At 52.9% G+C, this 13,434-nt stretch overlaps 1 protein-coding gene across 1 annotated transcript; it reads left to right on the plus strand.

Annotated features, from left to right (window-relative positions):
- The first annotated feature begins 293 nt into the window (after positions 1-293).
- LOC126648028 (uncharacterized) lies at positions 294-13,124 on the plus strand. Its single transcript, XM_050330675.1, has 8 exons — positions 294-504; positions 1,090-1,212; positions 2,623-2,654; positions 9,734-10,163; positions 10,568-10,837; positions 11,319-11,600; positions 12,080-12,186; positions 12,870-13,124. Exons 1-8 carry the CDS (start codon positions 294-296, stop codon positions 13,122-13,124), a joined length of 1,710 nt encoding a protein of 569 aa, XP_050186632.1.
- The last annotated feature ends 310 nt before the right edge of the window (positions 13,125-13,434 follow it).

The following is a 13,434-nucleotide window of genomic DNA, read 5'->3' on the forward strand; positions in this document are numbered from 1 at the left end:
CCCAGGACATCTGCAGCTCCCCAGGGCATGGTGAGTACAGGGACAGGGCCTGTAAAGGGAGATACGAGGGAGGGGAGGTGGGAAGGGAGAAGGGCTTTGTTCCCTCTGTGTGAACCCCTGGAGAGGAAACCCTTCCCTTCCCAGGTATGAAGCATTTTCCATACCCAACAGCAGTAACACCGTCTCAGGCACTCCCTGTTCCATCTCCAGGTGACCTCCCAGCTCCTGACCTCTTCATAAACCCCAGAGCTGCACAGGAGGGGGAACAGGTTTTGATTCAGTGCCAAATAATCATGGAGTCTCCTGCCACCCAAATTGTCTTCTGCAAGGATGGGGTGGAGGTGAGCAGCCTGAAAGCCCAGCAGCAGCAGGGGAGCTACTCCATGCTCTTCCCCATGACCAGGTGGAGCACAGGGACATACACATGTGGATACCACTACATGGACAACAGCAACCGACTGAGGAACTCGGCCCTCAGTGCTCCCCAGATCCTGAGTGTCTCAGGTGAGTCGTGGCACTGGGGACAGGCAGGACAATATCACAGCCCCCCAGAGCCCATGTGAGGCAGGAGACCCTGCCCTGCCCCATGCCATGTGCCCAGGCAGTTGGGATGCTGGGGGTCAGTGTGCAGTTCAGCCCAGCCTTTGGCCCCAGGGACACTCCTCCCAGTCTCAGCAGAGCATCCTGCTCCTCTCCTGCCCCAGCACCACAGAAAGGGGAGACTGGGGGTGCCACATCTAATGCAGAGCCCCAGCTGGGCAGGGCATTCGTTTCTTGATCCCCACAGTTGATAGATGGTGGATCAGGGGGTCCCCACAGTGTCTCAGTGTGTGCAGTAGCTGGGGGAGCTGCAGACTCTCAGCCTGTGCCTTTCTCCTCCCAGGCAGCGGCTCCAGCCCCCAGGCAGGGACAGCCACCAATGGTGAGTGATTCCCTCCCTGCCACCCCGTGTCCCTCAGCGTTGGGCCAGGGCTGCCCAGCTGGCACCACCAGGACATTGGGAGGTTCATCAGCTGGGATCTTGCCTGGCTCTAAGGGCATATCCTGCTCTCTGCTGCGGCTTCCCATAACTGCCCCTCTTCCCAACAGCTTCTCTGCCTCCAGACACCAATCCTCAGGGCTTCAAGACCTTTTCCTCACACTTCATGATAGGTTTGGTGACCATCTTTCTCCTCCTCCTGGCTGCAGCCACCTACTGCTTTGTGAGGAAAGGTGAGTGATTTGGGATACTGAGGAGAAAATCTGAGGCTGGAATTGCATCCTGATGTGGGGCTGCTGCTGTCTGAGCCGTGCTGGTTTAGGATGGCTGGATCCTCACTCCATTTCTCAGGAAGCTGAGCCTCTCAGGCCTTTCCTTTGTCAGATGAGGCAAGGAAAGCTGCTGAGATGACCAAGACTTTGCCAAAGGGGTGTCCTGCCCCAGGCACACATTGGCTCCCATCCTCTGGGCACAAGAATTGAGTGTCTGAGCTGGCCTGGGTGGAGCCAGCACAGCTGCTCCACACTCTGGCTGTGCACAGCTGCTGAGAGCTTGGGAGAGGCCAGGCTGGGAAAGGGCATTCACAATTGTACAGGATGGGCTTGAAAAATTCCTCTGTGAGTGAGGAGTGGAGGTTCAGCCCATCATGTGCACTGCACAGCCCAGAGCATGGAACGCCAGGGCTGTGCAGGAGCTCTGCCTCCCACCTCTCCCTTTCTTTTCCTTGCAGGGGCCTGCAGAGAGAGGTGCCAAAGGTGAGCAGCAATCCCTGTGGGCTGTGGGGATGGGGGGTGATGGAGATGGAGCCATCCCAGACCCCTGGGGTTGTCCTTGGGCAGGGGCAGCCTGGTCTGTGCCCGTGGGTGGATTCCCCCACGGTGCAGGCAGGGAGGGACAGGGCTTGCCCTGGCCTTGACTCCAACCCTGGACCCAATGCAAGACAACATCATCCCTGGCAATGACTCCAAAGGGCTCATCAGGGTGAGGACACAGACCCCAAAACCCTTTCCCCAATCTCTCTCCAGGCAGCAGCAAGTTCCCAGCCACGTGGCTGAAGGGACTGAGGACAATGAAATACACTGTGAGTACCAACCCCTCCCTCTGGGTGACCCACAGAGCCCTCAGCCTGTGGGGAACCCCCTCTTGTGTCCTGGCTGCCTCTGGCACCACCACCAGTCCTGAGACCATCAGCCAGGTTTGGCACTGCCTCAGGAGCTGCCCCAAAGTTGCAGGGACCTGCCCCAAACCCCCTTTCCATCTTCTCCATCCCCTCCCCTCATTGCAGGGCCTTTCCCAATTCCACATGCAATCCCAGCAATTCATGTGCCAGCAGGGTTTGCAGAACAACTGCCCATTGAACAAGGGCAGATTTGTCCCCAGGCTGTTGCTCCCCAACTTCTTCCCTGCACACACAGCCCAGCTCCTGCCTGCACAGGAAAGGAGACAACACCCCCCCATCCCTGCTCTGCATCCACAGATGGAAGGGCAGCCTCCTCTGCTGCCAGGATGGGGGCACATGAGGGGCAAACAGGGCAGGGGATTCAGTGCTGAGCCCGGGGGATCTGCTGTTCAAAGGCAGGGTGGGGCTTGTCCCTCCCAGAATGGAAACAAGGGCTCACTCTGTGCTTTTTGCCCCCCACCAGACTCCACCATCGCCCACGTTGGAGCAAAGAGGGTGAGTTGTGGCACAGCCTTGGTGCCAAAGCAGGGAGCAGGGCCCAGGGGAGGGATGTGGGTGTCGGGGTCTGTGCAGGTGGGTTGGACTGGAGAGTCCCAAAGGACTGATCCTAGGAAGAACAAAAGGGCACCACTTGCAGAAAACGATGCTTATAAGTTTTTTTTAACCAAAATTATTTTGTCTTGTTTTCTTCTGCAAACACTTTCTGTTTTAAAATTGTTCTTGACTAAATGCCTAATGTAAAATTTGTGTATATTCAAGTGGGAAAGAAAGAAAAAGAACCCAAATTTTGCAAAAACAACAACAACAACAGCAAAATAGATGCACAATATTGAATTCAATTAGTCATTATTCCTGCTGTCATGTTAGTCAGTCCTAGTTAACCAAAGGCCGAGCTCCCTGCAGCTCTCCTGCAGCCCAGGGCCAGAGGCTTGTGCAGGGATTTGCAGCCAGCAGGGCAAATAATGGACTTTCCTTTTCCCTCTAAAGCCTCGTGTGCAAGAGCTGAACAGCAGCACAACCTATGCCCGGTGAGGTCCTCCCTCAGCCAGCCCAGGCAGCACTCCAGCACAGCCAGTGCCCAGGGAGAATCGCCCAGCCCGGCCTGTTCTCTCTGACAGAGCTCCTGAGCTGGGAAAACGGGGCTGGGGGGTCCAGGCTGGGCTTGCTTGGGCTTTGCTGGGCTGGGCAAGGGCTGGGAGCTGGGAGCATTGGGGCTGCTCCTCCAGCTCCTGCTCTCACCGTGTTCTCCTCCTTTCCCTTCCCAACCCCACTTGCACCCCCACAGCACAGGGGGTTTACAGACATCCCTGTAACTCCCAGTGGGTTTGTCCCTGTCCCCAGGAACCTGCCCTGTGCCAACCCCTGGGCTCGCCTGCACCAGTTCTGGTGGGGAATTGCCAGGGCTTGGCTTGGCAGGGCAACACCTCCCCACAAGGCCTGGCCATGCCAACATGTGCACACCCAGCCCTTCCACCAGGCGCAGCCCTTCCCACACCCATCAGAAATGTCTTCTGGATGCCTTGAACCAAAGGTGTATCTATGACTTGCACCAGATATTGACAATGTGTGATGGATAAATCCATCTGAAATCTATTCCCTGTGTTGTACATGGACCTGTGAGCCCCTCGAGTGAAGACATCTCCATCCCCCTGTGTCCAAAGGAAGCTGTGTGTCCATAAACCAGGTGATCCAGCTCTGGGTGTGCTCTGCTCTGTGCCCACAGCTGCTTTTCTTCTTTTAATAAAAGATTTGGTAATAAAAGATTTGGTTGTTGGGAACCCTGACTGCCAGGTCGTGTCTTTTTATATTCCATTAATAAGTTACAAGTGGTGCCCTGGAACAGGGACCAAGGACTTGCCCTGGATCAGGGAAGAACATGGCTGCATTCGGACTTAGCTTGTTTTAAAGCTGAGGAAAGCTCTCTGAAGAAAAAAAACTCAGACTTGGGGAGACCAGTGCTGAAAGCAGATGGGGACGTTGCTCGGCAGGACTGAGCTGGGAACTAAAAAAAAGCGAAGTTACACCCACAAAGGGACACCAAGGAACAAAAAGCTGCAGTGAGCTCAAGGTGAGAAGCCGACGTGGAAAAAATGAGTGCACAGGAAATAGAGAGAGATGTAAAAGCTTTGTGTCTATTATTGAGGCAGTATTCAACAGAAACCACACAAACCAGGCTAGTCAAATTGCTAAAATGGGCAAAATAACTGTCTCAGGATTTCTACTAACTGAAAACCTTGATGTGACAGCTTGAAAAAAATTTGGAGAGACAGCACGAGAAAAACCAAGAAAGGAGAATGTGGACGCTTGAAAGATTTTACAGGAGAACACCAACTCGTCCACAGGAAAACACTCCAACCCTCCTACCCCCCTCAGGTACTGAGATAGACTCAGGAATCCCTCAGGGTTCAAGAATAGAGACTGGAGTGTGAGAAATATCTCTAATTAAACTTTCAAAGGCGGCCAAATAAAGTGAAACAAAGAACTTTAATTACAACGTGTTGAGTGCACGGGCTTCGTGACCGAGTCCGAGCACCCCGAGAATGGGAGGGACGAGGCCTTTTAAGGTTTCTTGATTTCCATAACCACTCCCTCACTCCTCCCATGGCCAGCCCCGCTCCTTTTCTTCCTGAAAAGGTGATGTAGCCCCTCTTCTTGGATTCCATTGCCCTGAAAACCTGAAGCTTAAAAAGTTTTTCCCTGATGTTTCACCAATTTCCATATAACTTGTTTAGGGTTGTTAAAGGTTTTAAAAGCATTTACATAGATTAGGCTGGTATAATAATTTTGTTCCAGTCATGTGTTTAAAAAGTTTTAAGCATCTCCGTATCTTGTTAATTAATGCATTCAAATATTCTGTTATCCCAAAAAGGTGTGTAAAATGTCAGCAAATGCAAAAATAGCTGCTTGTAAATCCTAATTACTTAAGAAACTCAGTTAAAACAGATGATGATTGTTCTAACCAATGCAATCTGAGAAACAGGACTGCAAACACTCCAAAAAGAATCTCATACACTCAACCATAAAACTATCTACAGTAGAGAAAATTGCACAACAAAAGATCACCCCTCAACCTTCAGCTTTGAGGTAAAAAGATAATTTAGCATAAAATGACTTATTGCAGTTACCTCAATTTATTAACTGACTTCAAGTATTCCTGGACATGACTACAGAAAACCTGCATATTTGCCTGACCCTCACATCTGTTTCTGCTCATTCTCACTTCAGACTGTCTAAGCTGTTATTAACAGGTTTGCTAAGTTTGTTATTAAGGATGTGATAAACACAGCTATAATTCCTGTCAGTAAAAGAAACAAATGGATTATTAGAGGCTCATAAAAGAATAAAACAAACGGATTGTAAAACTTAATTGCACCCCATAAAGAGATAAAGTAAACCATTTGTAAGGTCATCAAGGTCATAAGCCATAAAGCATCTCTGCATTCCTAAGAAGAGCTGTGGTAGAATTCTGTCAAGTCAATGATCTTCAAGGTGCCTTGTTGTCCAAGAATGTATGAATTATAGGGAAACTATCACTGTTGTAGAGATAACAACTGAGCTCTAGTTGTGAAAATAAACATATGTTAAATTCCTAGCATAGTATTGGGAAATGTACCTGTATATGAGGTAATGAATATGCATGAGGTAGCCAGAATAAATGTTAGCCGAGCGCTGGATGGGGACACACAGGGGTTCTGGAGCAAAGACTCCCCCTTGTTGTCCAGCATGCTGTTTGCTTTTTCCATGACATAAATTCCTATTCCAAAAAGCTACCACAACTCGAGACTTCGTTTCTCACCAGGACAAAAGGCAGCAACCAGGAGTGGATGAACAGGAACTGAAAGGTAACTGTATCCCACACACCACAAACAAGGCAAACTGATTTCTGGCTGAAGACTGGATTTCAAGCTGTGTTAGCAAATTGTGATAGTAACTTGTCCACGTATCTTTGGATTCATTGGCTTTTGGTTTTCTAAACAAAACTCACTCATAGAACAACTACTGCCAGAAAAACGCACCACACACCAAACGTGTGTTTCAAAACAAAAAAGGGGGGAGGAGAATATGCATGCACATAAATGGGTGCTGGATCAGAATGGATCTCATTTAGGTTTGTTAAGCCTTCTATTCCCAGTATTAATTCCTCTTCAGAACAGGTACAGTTGTTAAACGTGACAACCAAAAATGACAGAATGAGAAACACATGACCAATAACCCTTAAAATCTAAAATGGGTGTTTAAAATGCAAAGGTATAACAAAAATTCTAGCTATGTATGAGTGAAGAGTGACTGAGGTGGCCACCTATTGAGTGAATGAAAAAAAAAGCTGTATGAGTGAGAAAAGCTGTGTGGACATGCATGTGTGTGGACTTAAAAATACTTACTACTTCGTATACCTTGACATATCAGAGGACAGCAAAATACACAGGCTTCTTGTCTTCTGGCTTGTCTGATGCTCTTCCAGAGGAGTTGGAACATTAAAAACAGACAAATTATTGAAAGACCTGGTATTGATGCTGACCTGTTACCCAATACACTGGCCACTGTGGGCATGGCCTGTGCTGAACGGGCCAGTGCTGCAGTAGCTACGGCTGCAGTAGCTGCTGTGATTATTGCAGAGATGGTCAAAGCAATTAGGCATCCAGTGATGATTTCTTGACTGTGTTAACAGTTTCATTAGTTTAGTAATGCTAATCACAGTGTCAGGTGTGGCCAAGAAGGCATCTGAGGGAGAGACACACACCACGACTGAGTCCTTATGCCAGTCAGTAAGAGTTAGTGATACAATGAAATATCCCTAGGATATTGTCTTCCATGTGACATCTGGATAGGGTTTGTGCTGCTCAGCATTCATCAGTCTCCTCCTGGGATTCTTGAGGGACAGCCTCTGCATCTGCAGAATCGGATTGTGTGTGGGGTCCACTCACAGCAAGGTTTCCTCAGACGTGCTGGAAGCCAGCAGGGTCCTGTGGGAGACAGAACACGAGCAGAGCCCTTCCCCACGCTGACCACTCGATGGGACCTTGTCATTAGGTATCTTCCTGTGGGGTTTTGTACAATGCTTATTGATCTAAATGCAAAAAATTAAGGGTAAATACAGCTTTATCTACTTGGGGTGTCATTATTCCCCCTTTTTTAAGAGTATGGTTTTTAACGCAGAGCACATATTTCTTGCACCTGGGATAGGCTCGGTTGATAAGATTACATTTAAGGTTTTAGGGTTTTTCCTTTGTCTTTTCTCTCCCCCTTTTTTTTTTCTTTTTTCCCCTGTTTTTTTCTTTCTTTTTTCCCCCTCTTTTTTTTCTTTTTTTCTTTTATTTTTTTTTCTTTTTTACATTGTTTTCTATCAGTTGTATTTTCAAGGAAGATTTAAACACATATCAAAACAATCTCCCTGTACGTAATTTAAGAGCACAAACGATCTGGAATTATTCTGGGTTTGTGAGCATTTCCCAAAATCACAAACACTGAGACACAAAGGGCATAAGCAAAGCAGCTTTATCCTATTACTTGTGACAGCAATTCATTCATATCGACTCCTGAATGTCTGGAAAGCCGCTGAGCAGGAGAAGAAGATGGAGCGTGGTGGGAGGGGCAGGCAGGCCATGATGCACCTTCAGGGAGTCCCCTGGATCAAAGCAGCGTGCAGCTCATCCTCCTGCCCCGCCCAGCCCATCACCTCTGACATCCCCCTGGCAGGAGCGGCATTTTCCAGCTGCCCCAGCGGCTCAGGCGTGGCCAGCGCTCGAACCGAGACCACAACGGCTCCTGGTGCCAACTCCGTGCCAAGAACGGCTCTTGTTTCTTTCCCGAAAGTCAAGTTCCCAACAGTGGAACTACACGATATTCTCCCTTACCACATCGAGGAGCTCAATCATGGACCGTGGCAGGGTCTCAGGCACGACTCAGGTCCCTGACGCAGGCATAGAATCAATCCATCACTCTGAAGTTTTAACATTATTTTGTTAAAAATATGTTAACATTTTTTGTTGTTAACATTCAATTTTAGTATTCTCAACATTTTTCTTTAAATCTCTAGTATGGCATGTGCGTGAGCACATCTAATGTACCTAGGAGTTGGTGGTTGTTGTTTTAAATCACAAAACACACCATATGAAAAACTTGCTTTTCTTTTTTTTTTTTTTAAACTACCAAGAACAAACTTACAGGTATTTCATTCATCAAGCAGATTCAGTGGTTCCAATGCTGTGTGTTCATTCTTCAGATGATTCATGTATACAAGCGACCCCACCTCCCTTCCCCCTTTTTTTTTTTTAATTGTTCTCCCTTCCTTTCTTTATCTCCCCCCTCCTCTTTCCATCTCCTGGTTGCAGTTCAGCCCTGACGTGTTGGTAGCTGCGGAGCGTGGAGGCTCGGAGAGAGGGGGTGAGAGAAGTGCAGGGGAGCGGCTGGCTCTGATTTTCTCCCTGGCACGGCGGGACGCAGCCAAAAGCAGTCACATTTCACGAAAAGCACCGTGATTAAGGTCGGCAGGGGGAGGAGGGGGAAGGAAATCCCCCGCCGGAGGTAAATTGGAAGTGATTAAAAGCAGCAAAGGGGCCCCCTCGCCCGAGGGAGATTACCACGAGTAAAGGCAGAAGACAGACCCGCTCACCGCAGGTCCTAAAGCCCCGTCAGTGGGGGATGTAAATAGGGTGATCAGCAGCGCAGATAGAAAGGGCAGGTAATACATATATAACTCCTTCTCCCTGGAGAGGTCGTCCAACAAGTCAAAAAGAGTGTACTGTCAAGGTGTCCAAATTAAATATAATATTGTCTTCACTGTTCCTGTGTCCCTGTATCAGGCTCTGTTGCTCTCATCGGTCGCAAAGCATGCACAAAAGGAAACGTTCCAATTGCTCATCCATAACCTTTTGGATGCTGCATTCCATATCCGTTGCAAAATCTTCAAACAAAGCCTTGTGTTCTTGGGAAATCCCCTGCCCTGTTATTGCTACACAACTCCGCAGATTCCTGTCCTGCAGATTCCTGTCCCGCAGGCTCTGCTGTCCCGCTCTAAGGGATGAATCGCCGGCACTTTGCACCTCCCTGAGCTGTGGGCGCTGAAAGAGGGTCCCACAGTTTTGTATCACCCCCCACCCCCTGCTGTCACTCTGCCCCCGCCTGGCTGTTCCCAGTGTTCCCAGTAAAGCTTCCCAGTTCTCTCCAGTCCCGGTTATTGGGGGGCAGTTGGGGGCTTAGGGGCACCACGCAGTGGAGGCTGAGGTTTGGGGCTGGGAGGGGCACAACTGGCCTCCAGAATGGATCAGGAACGCGGATCTCTGTGTGTCCCCCGCATGTCATCCTGCTTTAGGAGGCCCCTGCACCCCCAGATGGGAGCCAGCACCCCCCAAAAGTCGCCGTACCTCCCATAAACCACACCACAGCCCCCCAAGGACCCCACAAATCCACTCAAAGCCTACCCAGGACTCCCCCCAAACCCCTCCAAGATCCCCTAAACACCTTCCTAGCCCTTCCAGGACACACCTAAAATCCTCTCACCACTCCGAAACCACCCCACTCCCTCCCCTCCCCCCCACCAAGCACCCTCTAACCCTCCTCTCCCCCCCAAATAGGAGCGCTCACAAGGAGGGCCTCCAACAGCCCTCAGCCAATGGGAGCGCGTGGCGCTGATGACTCATCAGTTGCCAGGCAGAGCCACAGCACCCAGCGCTCCCTGCCCGGACCCCACCGGCACCCCCCCCTCGCCCCCGGGACGGCAATTTGGGCAGGGGGGCGGGGGCCGAGTGTGGGCGGGAGCCCGCGGGGCCCGGCCCTGCCTGGGGGGGCTGACCCTGCCCGCCCGCTCCGAACTGGGCCGGACTGGTGCTCCCAGTGCCGCACGGGCCGGGGCCGCTTTTGGGGACCGTCCGGCACAGCCCGGCTGCTTTTGGGGTGTCAGCACCTGCCCGGCGCTGGGGATGGGCCGTGTGGGGGGAGCTGGGGCCGTACTGGTGGTACTGGTGGTGCTGGGAGCCCCCCCGGCTGCGGGCGAGGAGCTCTCGGGTGAGTGAAGCGGGGGGGGGCACGACGGCAAAGAGGGGGAGAGGAGGAAAAAGTGGGGGCTGAAGCACTCCCAAACAGAGCTGGGGGGGCGCTGGGATTTGGCAGGACGATGGGAAAGGTGTGAGAGAGGGGGATAAGGGGAGGTGGGACAGCAGGAAGAGGGGGTCCATGGAGTCCCTTCGTGTCCCACATCACCTGAGCACTGGAGCAGTTCCCTGGGGCTCTGGGGGGAGGAGGCTACCCCAGACTCCCCCCTACCCAAGAGCCGGTGCTGCGGCGGCCGTGGGGCAGAGGGGGGTGACAAAGAGGGGTCCGGCGTGGCCCCCTGAGCTCCCAACCTGCTGGGGGGCGTTGGGGTCTGCTGAGGGGTGGGCACTCTCTGACCTGTGTCCCTGCTCACACAGGGGTGTTCCAGTGGATGCTAAAGCTGGAGTGTCATTTCATTGACGGCTCCGACCGCGTGAGGCTCGTGGAGAGGTTCATCTACAACCGGGAGCAGCTCGTGCACTTCGACAGCGATTTGGGGCACTTTGTGGGGGACACCCCCTTTGGGGAGATCCAGGCTAAGCACTGGAACAGCCAGCCGGAATTGCTGGAGCAGGGCCGGGTTCAGGTGGACACGTTTTGCCGGCACAACTACGAGGTGTCCACCCCAGACCTCGAGAGCCGCAGGGGTGAGCGCGGGGCAGAGCGTGTCCCCTCGGCCCCTGCCCCGGGAATGACCCCGCAGCCCCTCAAAACCTCCCTGGGAATCACCCAGACCCCTCGGGCCCTCCTCGTGATCTCTTGCCTCGTCCTCAGACCTCTTCCCTCTCTCCCAGTGACCCCTGGGTCTCTCCCAGTCCTTCCCAGTCTTTCCGAGTCCATCCCCGCGTCCCCCGGCGTGTCCGGCTCGTATTCACGCCCCTCAGCCAATCACATCGCGCCACTCTGATGACTCATCAGTTGCCAGGCAGACCCTCAGCGCCAAGTGCCCTCAGCAGTACGCGGCCTCCCGGTCCCTCTCAGTCCATTCCCACTCCCTTCCAGTACCCCCGCAGTCCATCCCAGTCCCTCCTAGTCCATTCCCAGTCCCTCCCAGTGCCCTCCCCCACCCTTTCCCCTCTCTCCAAATGCCCTCCCGGCTCACCCCCGTGTCTCCCTGCTCTCTCCCAGTGCCCCCCAGCGTGTCCATCTCGCTGGTGCCGTCGAGCTCCCAGCCCGGCCCCGGCCGCCTGCTCTGCTCCGTGATGGATTTCTACCCTGCGCCGGTGCAGGTGAGGTGGTTCCAGGACGGGCAGGAGGTCCCGGAGCACGTAATGGCCACCGACGTGGTCCCCAACGGGGACTGGACCTACCAGGTGCTGGTGATGCTGGAAATCCCCCCCCGGCGCGGGGTCACCTACACCTGCCAGGTGGAGCACGTCAGCCTGGAGCACCCCCTCAGCCGGCACTGGGGTACGGCCAGAAAGCTGGGAGAGGGTTTGGGGGTCCTGGGGGTTACTGGGAAGGGGTTTGGGAGAGGTTTGGGGCAACTGGTACAGAGTTTGGGGGGTCCTGGAGGCAACTGAGAGGGAGTTTGTGGGTCCTGGGGGTACCTGGGAGGGAGTTGAGGGAAGCCAGGTGGGGGACTAGGGTTGTGATTTGAAAAAATGGGGAGGATGAGAAAGGGGTTGGGGGACTCCTGGGCACTCCGGGAAGGGACTGGGGGAGGGTTTGGGGACTTTTCAGGGGACCAGGGACAACAGGGAGAGTGGTTGGATGGTGCTGGAAGGGCTGGGAATGGGTTTGGAGATTCCTAGGGGAGCTGGGTAGGGACTTGGAAGAGGTTTCAGGAGTCCTGAGTGGGCTGGGAGCAACTTTGGGAGGAAATGTAGGAGGTCATGGCAGGGGTCTGTGAGATGTTTTGGGGGCTCCTGACCCCCCTGGGCCCCCAGAGATGCTGCTGGACACCACCCACAGCAAGATGCTGACAGGCTTCGTGGGCTTCTTGTTGGGCTTCATCTTCCTGGTGCTGGGGCTCGGCTTCTACCTGTGCCAGAAGGTGAGGAGGGTCCCCGGGGGTCATGTCCTCCTCTCCCCAGAGTGTGTTTCCCCCCCCAGGGAACCCCCCAATGCTGATGTCACCCCCTTTTCTCTCCCCCCAGAGATCCTGAGCTGGCAGTGGCTGCAGTCCCTCCCCATGGCCTCGGGCCCAGACTGGACACCCCCTGTCCCTGTGCTGATTTTGGGGGGTGTCATGTGTCATCCTGTCCCCTGTTGTCACTCTGCCCCTGCCCAGCTGCTCCCAGTGTTCCCAGTAAAGCTTCCAAGTCCCAGTCCCAGTTATTGGGGGGTAGTGGGGGGGCCTTGGGGCAAACAAATAATGCCAAAATCACCATGGGAGTCCCCTCTAGACCTCCCAGCCAGGACAGTGACACCAATGGATTATTCTTTGGGGAGCTAAAGGACACTTCCAAGTACACTGCCCTTGTCCTCATGGGGGACTTCAACTTGCCAGAAGTTAATTGGGAGCATCACACAGATGATACAACCCAGGCCAGAAGATTCCTTAAAAAACCTGGATGACAACTTTATGGAACAGGTCCTAGAGGAACTGACTTGGAAAGGTGCCCTCCTTGATCTGCTGCTTGTCCACAGAGAGGATCTTGTGAGCAAAGTGGAGATTGGGGCCGTCTTGGCCACAGTGACCTTTAAAGTGATCAAGTTAAAAATCTCTGTTGACAGGAGGAAAAGTGCCAGCAAAACCTCTGCTCTGGCCATGAGGAGAGCAGACTCAGGCTGCTCAGGGAATTAAGAAGGAAGGTCCCCTGGGAAAACACTTTTGCAGGTGCTGGCGTCCATCACTGCTGGCCACTTCTCAAACATCACCTCCTGAGGGCACAGGAGCAGCGATTCCCAAATGTTGGAAGTCAGGCAGGTGAGACAGAAGGCGGCTTGGCTGAGCAGGGATCTTGTCTTGGAGATAAGGCAGAAAAGTAAGGGATGTGCCCAGTGGAAGCAAGGTCTGGTGACATGGGGAGAATTCAGAGATGCTGCTTGGTACTGCAGGGAGAAAAACCATGTGGCCAAAGCCCCCTTCCCCATCAAACCACCACTCCCCACTCACTCCCCCCTGTACTCACCGCTCCTTGCACAACCCCCAGAAGTACTCCTGCCAAAGCCAAGGCCTGCAGGGCACACACACTTGCCTGGGGCTGGCACGCAGGTGTGGGGTCTGGTTACACCAGGTGCTGCAAGGCATCCTGGGAGTTGTAGTTCTAAGTACTCTGTCACACATGCTCTGTTGAAT

Source organism: Myiozetetes cayanensis, unplaced genomic scaffold (genome assembly GCF_022539395.1).
Source record: "Myiozetetes cayanensis isolate MyiCay16 unplaced genomic scaffold, myiCay2020 scf429, whole genome shotgun sequence".
Lineage (NCBI taxonomy): Eukaryota > Metazoa > Chordata > Aves > Passeriformes > Tyrannidae > Myiozetetes > Myiozetetes cayanensis.